Below are 14,523 nucleotides of genomic sequence, written 5' to 3' on the forward strand. Positions count from 1 at the left end.
TTTGTGCTTGTTCGCGAATAAGATATAACCACTTTGTTACATGAAAATAAGACTTAAAATGGCATGAAAACATGATCTGTAGCAGGTTTTAGTGAGTAATAAGCTTGGTGAAATTTAAAGCAAATGTCCATGTCTGTGGCCAATATTTACCGAGCTTTGATGATTGATGATCTGAAAAATTCAAAAATAGTTAAAAGTTAACTATTAAAAAGAAAATGTAATCAACCTCTCTTGAAAACAATCAACTGGTTGACCTTTTATTACCTCACAATAAAAACAAACCAAAAAACGCTAAATGGCAAACATGCGCTGTCATATTTCTCAGAGGAGGTTTTTGTAAGAGCATCATTAATTTCATTTTGTCGTGTATTGTAAAAGGATATCGATTCATCATTCATAGCAGCGCTAATGAAAGTCGTATGACGATCTCCTATTCCTAAATACAAAAGTAGCAAAGGCGCTTGTGAGTTTCGGGCACGGGCTCCCAAAAATGTGTGCGCCATGTGTGAGCGAGAGAGCACCAATCAGCCCATCGTTGTGGAGTAAGCGATGATTTCATTTTGATCAAAGTGGTGGTGTTCTGGAGCGAAGGCCTGCGGTTTGTTATGGTTCCCTTCAAAATTCCAATTGTTAAAAAGGGGAAGGCAAAAAAAGTAAATATTATTGCTAACGTGATTTTAGTGGATAATGTTTTCCCCGTAATCAGAGAGGCAATAGTGAGAATGAGTTTAATTGAGTTTATGTCTTCCCTGCCCTTTTTTAATCACATTTATTTATTAACTTGTAACGGCGCAACTCTCCAGCTCTTTGTTTATTAACTGATTTATATTTATATAACGTAAATGAAATTCTGCCATGTCAATTCTAAAGTGTAATGCATTAACCACCCTTTGAACTGTATCAGAGATGGTGCTGGTTAAAGAAAGTGAATGAGGTTTAAATCTGGCTTAGGAGAACTTTAGAGTGACAGTACGTAGATTGACCCGAGATGACATTAACAGGCCATAATTCTTAGCAAGGGTCACAGAAGAGAGACAACAATATTCCAAAAAAGTCTGGGTGGAAAGGAATATGCCTCCTTTAGAGTTATGGGCTCTTTAACAGACTAATTTAGTCATTCTGCTGAGATGAACAGTGGGTTTACCATAGTTTCAGTTTCACTGCATCTCAAAGACATGACAGAAAAGTGCTCATAAACATCATTTTCGCATATTGATGTTTGCTAAAATATTTTCCTCTTGTGGCACTTCCACATTCCCTAAAATCGAAAGCTGCACTTCCTCCTGAGATATTGTTTTGGATCAGCCACATCAGAGAAGTGTGCATATCTCACATCCTCCTGCATGACACCCAAAAGTGCATTTTTGTTCACTGTAGTGTTTTTGTTAAAACCTGAGGACACACATGCCATACACTGGTAATATATTAAATATATTTTCATTTATTTTACCATATATTTCATTAACGTAGCAAGGTTTGTAAGTGACAATAACGTGTAATAATTATAATGCATTTAAATAAATATTTATAATTAACTTTAACTTTTAGCTAAATTTTTACATTTGGCCGTGGTACAACTCTTTGAAATCTGGAATCTGAGGATGCAAAAAATCTGTAGCAATGCATATTACTAATCAAACATTAAGTTTTGATATATTTATGGTAAGAAATTTACAAAATATCTTCAAGGAACATGATCTTTACTTAATATCCTAATGATTTTTGGTATAAAAGAAAAATGGATCATTTTGACCCATGCAATGTATTTTTGGCTATTGCTACAAATACCCATTAAAACTGGTTTTGTGGTTCCAGGTCACAAATTTGAAATTAATATATAGGGATTTTACATATATATATTTTTTTTATGTATAACAATTAATGTATTATTATGTGTTTATATTACATAATGACTATTTATAATTCAAATTTATTTAGACTTGCTTTTTGTGCACTTGTTAAACCCTGGAGCTATGTGGTAAAACTAAATAATTAATGAATAAACAAATATTATTTAATTGTACTACTGTTTATTAGTTTCTAGGATTCCAGTTAGGTTGTGGGTGTTATATACCTTTATTTACTGAGTTCCTGAATATTTGATATGTCTACGTAGGTCTAGGAATGATCTGAAGAGACACTGGCTGTAGTCGAGGGGCGTGACAGCCAGTGAAGCGCTCTTAGGCTCCGCCCTCTATGTAAATGAGCCAGTGTGGCGCTGGTGTCCGCGCTCTCAGTCAATGAGCACCGAGACAGGAGGAGTGTCTGACTGTTTACATCTCGTTTCGGGGGCCGAGAGATATTTTCCTCCAGCATGATGTCGGTGTGGAATTATCGCACTCTCAACCTTTGAGAATTAAGGGCGGCCAGCGCAAAGCAGTGACCCGGCGTTGAGTCATGGGAGGCCAGATAACCCGAAACGCCTTGTACGGTGAGGAACTGCGTTAAGGATCTACATGCAACCGCTGAATGATGTTCATTATGTTTGCCTGCTGATGAAGGCTCTGATGCGCGCTGCTTCAGCTGTATTGCAAAGAATAGATATAAGAGAATTTAGATAGAAAACGTTTGCCTAGAAATATCACATAGGCGTTGGAATACTTGAAACACAAAACACAATCGAGCACAGGTCATAGACTTCATGTGGACGGCATTTGTATAGGTTTCAGGGGGATTTGCGTCCAGGCGCTCATGTCAGTGAAAACGCTTTCGACATCAGACGTGTTTCCCCCACAGCAGCTTGAAAGCGTGAGAAAGGAAAGGGAATTTGTGGGGATTCCCTCCGTTGTTGGGAATAAGAAGGATTTACTGCGGGCTTTCCACAACCTTTGATTTTATTACTAACACACACGTGAAGCAGCTGGTTTAAAAGAGAACCAGATAAATCAATAAATCAATTGATTAGTTCTGCATAAAAATACACTGTTGTTGATTATATGGATCTGCTACATCTTGAAATTCATGTTCAGGCTGTTGTGCTGCCACAACATTGGTTTCAGCAAGTCGTTCTAAACATGTATTTCTAGCTAAACTTGCAGGTAATAGGCTATCAAATTTTTTTTTTATGTCAGTGCTTTTTTGTAATCCACTAATGACTAGAATCTACCTGAACTTCACTACACTCTTACAAATAAAGGTTCTTTATTGGCATCAACAGTTCTATGAAGAACCTTCAACATATTTGGAACCTTTCAAATTCAAAAAAGGTTCTTTAAATGTTTAAAATGTTCTTTTAGTTCACTGAAAGGTTCTTTTGGAACCTTTATTTTTAAGAGTGTAGTAGCTGTACTACATGCTAGATGCTAGGATTTAGAGTTACAATACTGGTTATACTAGTATATTTATATGCAGTGTTTACTAAATCATGGCAAAAGTGAAATGTGGTGTACAGTAAATAGATTCAATATGCTTTAAATGTCAAAAGTTGATCTGTTACGGGACGTTTTCCGTTGGCCTCCAGGGTGAATGGTTGAATAATCTTCTGTGTTGGAACGGTGACTCTGTAACTGAAACAAACATGAGCAGTTGGTTTATGTAAATCTCTCCGTCTTACTCTCGCTCTGAGTGCAGCTGATTGGCCTGGAGTTAATCTGAACTCTTGGTGGATCTGACCCACTTGATCATTAATTCTAATTAAAGCACTATATCACATCCAATTAGGTAAATCGGGACTTAAGCTATAACAGTCCAGAATGCGTAGTAGCACCTGGTGTTAGTACAAAGTGCGCTTGTCGGAAACAAGTTTTTCAAACCCTGAGGAAATTTCGGAAAATAAATGAGCAGATAAATAAATCACGTTGAAAACACAAGAAATATGAGTGCAATAGCTTACATTCAAAACAAATCAGTCTTGTCTGAAACAAAAACATTACAGCATTTGACTACAAGCAAATAAAGTATTTAAAAAAATTAAAAGCATACGCATTTGTTTGAGGTCTTGAACTTGAGCTGAAATCTTTTTAATTGTATCTTTGGAGACTATTAAGAAGACAAAGGAAATAATGGGAAGAAGAGGTGGAAACAGGATTGGGAAATGACGCAAGCCAGACTCGAACGTCATTTTTGTTTAACATGAGCACATGTACTAACTGGCCACTGCTCTGACATTTTTAAGTTTGCCTTTGTTAAAAAAAAACTTTTACCAGGAGCTCAAATCATTTAAAGATGTCTGTAGCCTATAACATTCTGGTTCCACCTTCCAGTTCCTATTTCTGAGGGATTTTTTTTAGCTCTTGCAGCAGGCTGACGTTGGCTATAAATTGCTTATCCGGATACGCACGCATCTTTCACCTCACATACAGTAAATTACAGTGGTTTATCTGGTCTTTGCGTAAAAACAGAAACCGTCCAGAACTGATCAGTCTGGTTTGTAGTGTTTGAGCCTGATAGACACACTTTATTCATGTTTGTGTGTGTTTAAGACTATGTGGGTGTTTCTATTCACCTCTGGAGCACATCCTGGCCTCTGAGGCAGGAAAGAGATGAATAATAAGTAGTATTTTTTCAGAAAGGCTGATAAAAATGGAACATTACAACAGTCCCAGATATTTCTAACTGTCACTAGGCTGAAAACAGTATCAGCTCTCCTCCTTAAACTAGAAATATAAGTGCAAATGGAGAGTTATATGCAAATTCTCAGTTTGCTTCCATGTGTGTTTTGCATAAACTCTCAGGTCTGTACTTTTTTGCACCGTTATCTGATTTGCATACGCCCGCATAATACATTTTGTGCAATAAATGACGCTATCAGATGGTGCAATTAATTTTTAGCTGGTACTGATAAAATTGGAAATGTCAGATGTTGAAGTTATATAATATTTTGTATAGAACTAACTAAATAAATAGAAAATATATTATTTTATATTCTTAAAGTGAATGTCACATTTAATGTACAATATGGATTTTAAATGTCTGCAAAGATTAACTAAGTGAGCGTTAGATGACGACAAATGTATGAAAGGTAAGAAGTGAGCATGCATAATTAAATATCCAACACCAGCCGATGACCAATGCGTTAAATTAAAACTGATTTCGTCTATTAAACAATATGGTACTAACATATCGAGCATTGCTAATACTTAATCAATTCCCCTCTAAACATCAGTGCTGAATCAGTTATTTGCTGCTAATTTGTTTATAACAGCATGGAAAGTATTGGAATTACTGAATCAATTACCACGGTGTTATTTTGTTGAATAAGACAGCCATGCACAAACAACATGAGGAAACTGTTAGCACCGGAGTTTGTTTGGATTGGAATTTTTAATGGGGCATGTTGGGATTGATTATCAGTGACTGGTTGACACGCGGACAAGGAGTCAATGCACTGTGGTGACAGATTATTGAAAGGCAAACAGAGGAAGTGCTCTTATCTGCAATCCCTGCTGTGGTTACATCGCTCAGTTTCTATGTCGTGACAGAAACATATGTCTGCAGGTCAGGTGCTGATGCTGCTAAGTAACCATCCGCTGCACCTCTGCAGAGTACAACATCACTGATGAGTCATTTAATCCACGCTCTCGCCGCAGAAATTAAATTACACCACCACACACTGGTGTTTATGTACAGATCAGATCACCTAGGAGCTGGCCAGCCATGGCAGGAGACCAATGTATGAAGGATGTTCTGCACTCATTCACCATGTTTTATTGCCACACAACCAGATAGTTGCTAATTGGCTTCAGAATTAAAAATGAAGTAAGAAACGCATACTTTTATTAAACAAAGATGCAATTAAATTGATAAAAAGTGACAGTATAGACAATTATAATGAACTTTATAAACATTTATAAACAGTTATTTTAAATTACAATAATTTTGCAAAAGTTTTTGAACAGTAAGATTTGTAATGTTTTTTTTAAGTCCCTTCGGCTCACCAAGCCTGCATTTGTTTAATCGAAAGTACAGCAAAAACAGTACATTTTTGAAATATTTTTACTATTTAAAAGAACTGTTTTCTATCTGTATTTTTTTTCTGTGATTTTTAAAGCTGATTTTTTTTAGAAATCATTCTAATATTCTGATTTGCTGCTCAAAAAACATTTATTATTATTATTATTGTTGAAAACAGCTGAGTAGAATTTTTCAGGTTTCTTTGATGAATAGAAAGTTCAGAAGAACAGCATTTATTTGAAATAGAAATCTTTGGTAACATCTTCACTTCACTTTTGATCAGTTTAAATCATCCTTGCTAAATAAAAGTATTAATTTCTATAATTTCTTTACAAAAAAAAAATAAATAATAATAATTATACTGTATAGTGTATAATGTTACAAGAACTTTTTTATTTCTGATAAATGCTGATCTTTGGATCATTCTATTCATCAAAGAATCTCAAAAACAAGTGTACTCGACTGTTTTAAATATTTATAATAATAATACTAATAATACATGTTTCTTGAACAGCAAATCAGCATATTAGAATGATTCCTGAAGCATCATATGACACTGAAGACTGGAGTAATGATGTTGAAAATTTAGCTTTGATCACAGGAATAAATTACATTTTACAATGTATTCAAATAGAAAGCAGTTAATTTAAATGGTAAAAATATTTCAGAATTGTTACTGCTTTTGCTGTTCTTTGGATCAGATAAATGCAGGCACCAAGCCTGCAGAAGAAGGGCAGAAGAAACTTCTTTAAAAAAACATTAGTAATCTTACTGTTCAAAAACTTTTGACGTAGTGTAAATACACCCTTAGTAAACATAAAAGACTTATTAAAAAAAACAAAACAATATATATAAAACAAATAAAAAATTAGATCTACTTGTTCAGTGTTAGGCTGGTATGTTCTGTGCTGTTGTTTGAATGTAAAATAAATAAACAGACAATGTATTCTTCGAGCATTGATGCTTGATATTAAGTGACAGTGTTCATTCTTGTTGAAGTGTGTGAGGGATTTGTATAAAGCAGAAGCCGGAGGCTGTTTGTTCGGCCAGGTGAAACTCTGTCTATGTTATTCTTGTTGCTTTTAACCAGAATAACTAAACATATTAGCACATGAATCTTTGGCCAAGCTTGCTACTGTTGTGGTCACATGACATGCCTCTTACCTCAGATGGATTAGAAGTATTGTATAGTTGCCAAGTATTTGTACATCTCTTCTTAAGATGCCAGTTTCAACTGATCTCATACATATGTTGCCATTTTATGTAATTACTTTTTAATAAACATTGAAGCAAACAGTCTCTTTTGCAACTACATTTGGAGTATTTGACATACAGCAATGATTTTCGGATAATCTTTTACGCAAGTTAATGAAATCTAACTGCTTAATGATTCAGATTCTCAAGTAGATTATTTACATTCTGGTGTCTGATAGCTAAAAACAACTTTCCTAAGTTATATCGAGTATCAGAGGAGATGTGCTTACAGTAAAACAGTTAATGTGATTACCAACAGAGCAAATTAAAAGCTAATTCCTAGATAACAGATTTGAAACAAGGTCAATGCTTGGCATAATTAAACAAACAACCTCCCTTATAACAATTATTTTAATTCAGTTTTAATTTAGTGGAAATATTTATGATACATATCCACGGAAATAATTATAAATGTACTCACAAAATTAATGAGATATGACAGACTCCTGTTTCCCTGTTGAACCTTTACAATGTTACAAAAATCACTTTAGCAAATGATTGAGCAAATGACAACATTTGCATATGTCCTCACATGGCTTGTTGAGCCTGAAGCTTTCCCACACTAAAAATGCAATGCTAGGACAGGACAGTGTATATTAAAGCACATCTGAAACTATTTTCTTGTCTATAGCTGTTGAACAGATGAAACAGAACAGATATATTTGGCTGTAGACTTTGCCTATGTAATAAAATACTCTCGAGTGTTCCTTTTCAAGTCACTTCGGATCAAACTTTATGTATATTCGGCAAACGAAACCAAAAAAATTCAGCCTCGGGATGTTCTGTTGTGAAAACAGTTCTGGAGGACTGCTGGCCAAGCAGTTTTATTTTAACGTTGAGTGTTTGAGAGTGTGTGTGATGTGAGGTGTTTACACATAACATGACATTCCCTGACCTACAGTCAGACATCTGAACCTGCCCCGAACACGTCTGCATGGTAATGAGGATGTAATGAGGATAAAGATAGCAGCTACCTGACAGCCGTATTACACACAGCGAATTTGAACCTGACCTTAGCATGTGAAGGTCCTCTGCAGTAAAAAAAAATGCACAAGTGTGCTTTACTAAACCTCTTTCCAAATTTAGAAAGTATCCAAAAACCTTTGAAAGATCCAAATACTGGCTTCACGTTTGGGAAATGTTTTTAAAATAAGTCTCTTATGCTCACAAAGGCTGTATTTATTTAGTCAAAAATACAGTAAAAACAGCGATATTGTGAAATATTATTACGGTTTAAAATAACTTTTTTATATTTGAACATATTGTAAAATTTAATTTATTCCTGTGATAGCAAAGCTGAATTTTTATCATCATTACTCCAGTCTTCAGTGTCACGTGATCCTTCAGAAATCATTCTAATATGCTGAATTGCTGCTTAAGAAATTACATTATTATATTATATTGTCTACTACAGGGTAGAAAGGAAATCAAATCCAAACAAGCTAATTCCATGTAATAATTATTCATATGCTCAAGTGTGTTGATTCAGACCCCTTGGCTGTTCTTTATGGGATGAACTTATGTAAGAATCATTTTCTGTCCATTGGTTACCTTAAAAAAGATTGTGGTTACCATAGAAATAGCAGCATTGTGATGTGTTTGGTAGCCCTGGGTGGAATCTGCTTTTTGTGTGTTGGGAGACTGTTTATGTTACTGGCTTCTATTACTAACAATGCGTGTTTGTGTCTCTGCATGTCCTGAGTTGTTATATTTTATGACTTGTGTGCATCTTATATAATAAAATTTAGAATGACAACAGAAAGTTATTGAAGCCAATGCAAACTGTTGTTCACAACAGATTTTACTAATTTTAAAAGGGGAAAAATGTGTGGTGGGACTTGATTTTATCCAGCAGGAAATGATTTAATCATAGAAAGTGGGTGTTACATTACAGAATGGAGCTAGACTTGAAGGAGAAGTCCACTTCCAAAACAAAGATTCACATATAATGTGCTCACCCCCTTGTCATCCAAGATGTTCATGTCTTTCTTTCTTCAGTCGTAAAGAAATTATGTTTTTTGAGGAAAAAATTTCAGCATTTTTCTCCATATAATGGACTGATATGGTGCCCCGATTTTGAATTTCCAAAATGCAGTTTAAATGTGGCTTCAAACGATCCAAAATACGGTTGTAAATGATCCCAGCCGATGAAGAAGGGTCTTATCTAGCATAACAATACAAAAATACAATTTATATACTTTTTAATGTCAAACGCTCGTCTTGTCTTACTCTGCCTGGGCAGTTTTTTTTCCGGTTCAAGACAGTTAGGGTATGTCAGAAACTCCCATCTCATGTTCTCCCTCAACTTTAAAACCATCCTATATTTTACCTTTTTTGTTAAGGGTGTTTGATCTTTGCATGTTCACTTTGCAAAGACTGTGTCAGTACTTCTGCAGTGATGTAGGATGGTTCTGAAATGATTTTTGAAGTTGAGGGAGAAAATACAATTGGAGTTTTTCGACATACCCTAACTGTCTTGAGCCAGAATACACAGAGTTCAACGAGAGCAAGGCAAGACGAATGTTTCAGAAGAAAAAGTATTTAAATTGTATTTTTTTAATGAAAATAACCAATCGTTACGCTAGATAAGACCCTACTTCCTCGGCTGGGATCTTTTACAGCCGCATTTGTGATCGTTTGAAGCTGCATTTAAACTGCATTTTGGAAGTTCAAAATCGGGGCACCATATCAGTCCATTATATGGAAAAAAATGCTGACATGTTTTCCTCAAAAAACATAATTTCTTTACGACTGAAGAAAGAAAGACATAAACATCTTGGATGACAATTATATGTGAATCTTTGATTTGGAAGTGGACTTCTCCTTTAATACAAGTTTGCAAAATCAATACCTATAGCTTTTTCTTGGAATAACATGCAGCGATGAATCATTTTCAAAAAGACCAGGAATATTATTAAGAAAGACAGTAAGGCCAATTTTGATTTCATATTGATTTTAATCAAATTGTAATTTACTACATACTACGTTGTTTGACTGAACATTTAACATTGTTTACTCCATATCATAACTTGTTCCAATAATTCATACAGTGGGCCTCATTCAGAGGTGGACAGTAGTGAAGTATTTTTTTTTTTAGAAATGTACACTGATATGAAATGTACTCTGGATGAGAGTTTTTGTGAAGGTCTTTTTTTATGTGCAAATTACTCCAAATTTACTTGTATATTTACACTTTCAAGTTTCATGAATGAGGCCAGAGGCAGACAGTAGTGAAGTATTTTTGCTCAACTTTAAAAGTACTTTTCAAGTGTCTGTACTTTATTAAAGTTTTTTTTCTTTGGAAAACTTTTACTTCACATTCCAAAGCATAATGTCATACTTTTTACTACACTACATCTCATAAATAAAAGTTTTTTTTTTCCCCTTTAATACTTAAGAACATTACAAATGTAGTACTTTCTTGTACTCAAGTAAATCTTTGAATTAATTTTACCTGAGTAAAAGTAAGAAAGCACTAGATTTCTAATGTAATTAAATATTAAATGATATTTAATATGAAACGTAGTGGAGTAAAAAGTACAATATCATGTTGGAATGTTGTGATGTAAAGTTTTCTGAAGAAAACACTCTGATAAAGTACAGACACTTGAAAAGTACTTTTAAAGCTGAGTAAAAATACTTCACTACTGTCTGCCTCTGGCCTCATTCATGAAACTTGAAAATGTAAATATATGAGTAAATTTGGAGTAATTTACACATAAAAAAAGACCTTCTCAAAAACTCTCCTCCAGATTCACAACACTTTGTAAACATCAGTGTACATTTCTATTAGAAACTGCAGTGATACTGTAGGACGGACGTTCAAGTCTTGTGAAAAAGTTCCCACAGGTATGTTTTTGTCATGAGAAAAAATGCCAGCTGGTACAGCGTGTTTTTCAGTTGAGATGCTTTGGTTGCTATAGTCCATGACAGTAACCTATTACTAATATTTTATTTTGAAGAATATTACTCAATATAAAAATGAAGTAACCAGCATTATTAACTTTTCCATTGTAATTTGGTCGTTGTACAAGTAGGATGATTGGTCGGTGTAGTATTCGCCCCTCATTCATTGATTGGATGGCTGAGTAAAAAGTGACAGTGAGGAGTAAAGTTTTATAGTTACAAAAAAAAGTTGTAAAGTTACAAAAAAAAACAAAAAACGGGGCAAACCAGTGAACTCTCAGTTTTCCTGTAGAATTGGGCTACTTTAACACTGTTACCAAGGGTTGTTTTTCATGTCTGCGGGTTTAAGCAACCCCAATAACGTCATATTTAGCCCCTGGGATGAGAATTTACCAGGGGAACCCTGACAAAAAAAACGTGTATTTTACACCCCGGAACGTGAATTTTAATGGGGGACCCCCCTCGAAACGTGATTGGGATAGTTTTAGTTTTGAGAAGCAATTGGGTGGGTTTTGTTGTGAAAACCTGGCAACCCTGGGGAAAACTAACTTGTAAAATATTATTATGGTAGTGCTTTAAAATGCAGTGTGTAATCGGTTTGCGAAAAGGAACACAACATTTCACATACCATTTACATGTGGTAGGGGACAGATTTACATTTCTTTCATACCAACTAACGTTTTCAAATTCAATTTTCATGAATTCGAATGTTTACGCCAGAACGGCTTTACGAACGATTTACACAAATTCATTCTGCTCGCGTTTCATGAATGAGGCCTAATGTCTCTCTTCCACCTCAAACCCAGTTTAGACGCATTTTTTAAAAAGACATTTAGCAGATTAAACCGATCTGGGATCATATTTCCCTCTCCAGACCGACTAAGAGAAAGCACAGACACTGAACTCAGATCAGCAGAAAACGGAAAGCTCTCACCACGGCAGCGTTGCTAAGGAACATGAGCTGCTACTTAACCTCCATTTTCTGTCTGACAGCTGCAGCTCTTGTGTTTGCTAATGTATTCATTTCAGTGTGCTCAGACTATAAGTGTTACACACAAAGTCTGTCCGCTAACGGACCTGCCCACACACACACTTACAGACACATGTATGCCACGTACAAGGCTGAAAAGGCACCTGAGGCATATTAATGCTTTTATAAAGCGATGTTTTGTCTTATGATTGTTTATTTTACATGAGGTTGCCAGATATAGAAAAAAACATCTAGTCTTTATTCTCTTCTTATGTGACCAGTGTAACCTTATCTGCATTGCTCAGGAAACATGTCATTGCCCACTATCAGTTTCTACAAGGGAGCCACAATAGCTGAGAGGACTGGTGTCATCACTGAATGCTCCTCCAACTGTGCCATTACAGACCTGTTAGGGTGTGTTATCTTGTTGAAGGAGCCCCTTGCCAACTGGATGAATGCTGGACATGAATGAATGCAGAGGGGATAGCCATAAAGCTGGAATCTCTCATGGATGACATTGTCCCAACTGAACCAATATGTGCTTCTAACATGAATATTCACCTTCTGTTCGATCAAAACAGCTGAAATCGTTACTCTGGCAACACCTGCATCTAGACCTATGATAATGTTCCTATGCGCATATGAGATCAACTTGCAGTCTGGCAGCTTTAAAAAACCAACACAATGTCAATAAAAACAAAATATAAGTAGAAAATAGATAGAACAGAATCAATTATGGAAACTCAACTATAAAGACAATTTAGAGCAATTCAGAACTATGGAGACAATTTGATAGTATGACAGAGAGGCAGTATTATGAAAGGAAGACAGATAGGTAGCCTAGTTTAAACGACTGCATTTTCAGGTATAACATGTTGAGAGATATACAGTAGGTGCGTTAGGGTGGAAAGCTCTATTTATTTGGCATGTGGGTGTATAACTAAAAAACGTTCAGATGTTTTGTTGTGCTATGTCATCATGTAAATCATGTTGCATATGTACATTGTAAAATGTAAGTGTTTGCGGCACCTCTGTTCAGGAGTAGAGCTTCACACATACTGTACAGTCAAAAGTTGAAGTCAGAAGTTTACATACACCTTGCAGAATCTGCAAAATGTTAATTATTTTACAAAAATAAGAGGGATCATACAAAATGCATGTTATTTCTTATTTAGTACTGACCTGAATTAGATCAGTTCATGTAAAAGTAGTTTACATAAATCCACAAGAGAAAATAATAGTTAAACTGCCTGCAGTTAAACTGCCTATTAAATAACCCTGTTCAAAAGTTTACATACACTTGATTCTTAATACTGTTGTTACCTGAATGATCCACAGCTGTATTTTTTTTGCTTAAAGATAGTTGTTCATGAGTCCCTTGTTTGTCCTAAACAGTGACATAGCACAACAAAAGATCTGAATGTTTTTTTAATTATACACCCATGTGCCAAATCAATAGAGCTTTCCACCACTCACTGATGCTTCAGAAGGAAACATGATGCATTAAAAGTCGGAGGGTGAAAACTTTTTGAATTTGAAGATCAGGGTACATTTAACTTATTTTGAATTGTCTTAAATATGATTTTAGGCAATCTTCATCCTATTCAAAAGTTTACACCTTTGGCTCTTAATGCATCATGGTTCCTCAGTGAGCGTTTGAACCTTTTGTAATAGTTGCATATGAGTCCCTCAGTTGTCCTCAGTGTGAAAAGATGGATATAAGAATCATACAGTCATTGTTGGAAAGGGTTCATATACACAAAAATGCTGAAAAATAAAAGAATTTGTGGGACCTGAAGGATTTTTTTTTGAAGAACATCAGGCAGTTTAACTGCTCAGGACAAACAAGGTAGTCATGAACAACTATCACTAAAAAAACAAAAACACAGCTGTGGATCATTCAGGTAACAACACGGTATTAAGAATCAAGTGTATGTAAACTTTTGAAGAGGGTCATTTTCATAAATTCAACTATTATTTTCTCTTGTGGACTATATGTAAACGTCTTTTATGTAAAATATTCAGGCCAGTACTTAATGAAATAACGTGTATTTTGTATGATCCCTCTTATTCTTCAAGGTGTATGTAAACATTTGACTTCAACTGTACACAAAAAGTTGTGAGCTTGTAAGTGAGAGAAGACTGTTATGTATTAACACATTGACAGTCAGTCAACACAATCCATTATGTGCCTACAAGCAAAGACAAATATGCAGTGCAACATACTGTCCAATTCATAAACAAATGCTTTTGCATTTTATGCTTCAGTACTGAAATTGTACAGTTCTGTTGGGAAAATCACTTTATCCAATGAAAATGCTGTACACAAATGCTGCGTGAAATGGGGTCAGACAAATCTCACCATGCAAGGGCTGATGCTGTTTAATGCGGTTCATTGATTTGAAAGTAAAGGCCAGGCTTAGTCATATCAAGCTAAGGTTTTAAACACGATTATGGCTGAGAGAAGACTTATTTTCAACACCATTATGTATTTTTATGTT

At 35.1% G+C, this 14,523-nt stretch overlaps 1 protein-coding gene across 2 annotated transcripts in view; it reads left to right on the forward strand.

The window, feature by feature from the left end:
* Nucleotides 1-14,523, forward strand: part of neurl1aa (neuralized E3 ubiquitin protein ligase 1Aa) — a 73,629-nt gene that overhangs the window by 29,629 nt on the left and 29,477 nt on the right. The window contains exon 1 of one of the 2 annotated variants that reach the window (XM_051110005.1): nucleotides 2,206-2,431. The exons of the other annotated variant lie outside the window; for it this stretch is intronic. Coding sequence (XP_050965962.1) covers nucleotides 2,398-2,431 — 34 coding nt within the window. The 5' untranslated portion in view covers nucleotides 2,206-2,397. Of the gene's footprint in view, nucleotides 1-2,205; nucleotides 2,432-14,523 lie in introns of those variants that run through there. 2 annotated transcript variants of the gene reach the window in all.

The sequence above is a fragment of the Labeo rohita genome, chromosome 1, assembly GCF_022985175.1.
Source record: "Labeo rohita strain BAU-BD-2019 chromosome 1, IGBB_LRoh.1.0, whole genome shotgun sequence".
Classification (NCBI taxonomy): Eukaryota; Metazoa; Chordata; class Actinopteri; order Cypriniformes; family Cyprinidae; genus Labeo; species Labeo rohita.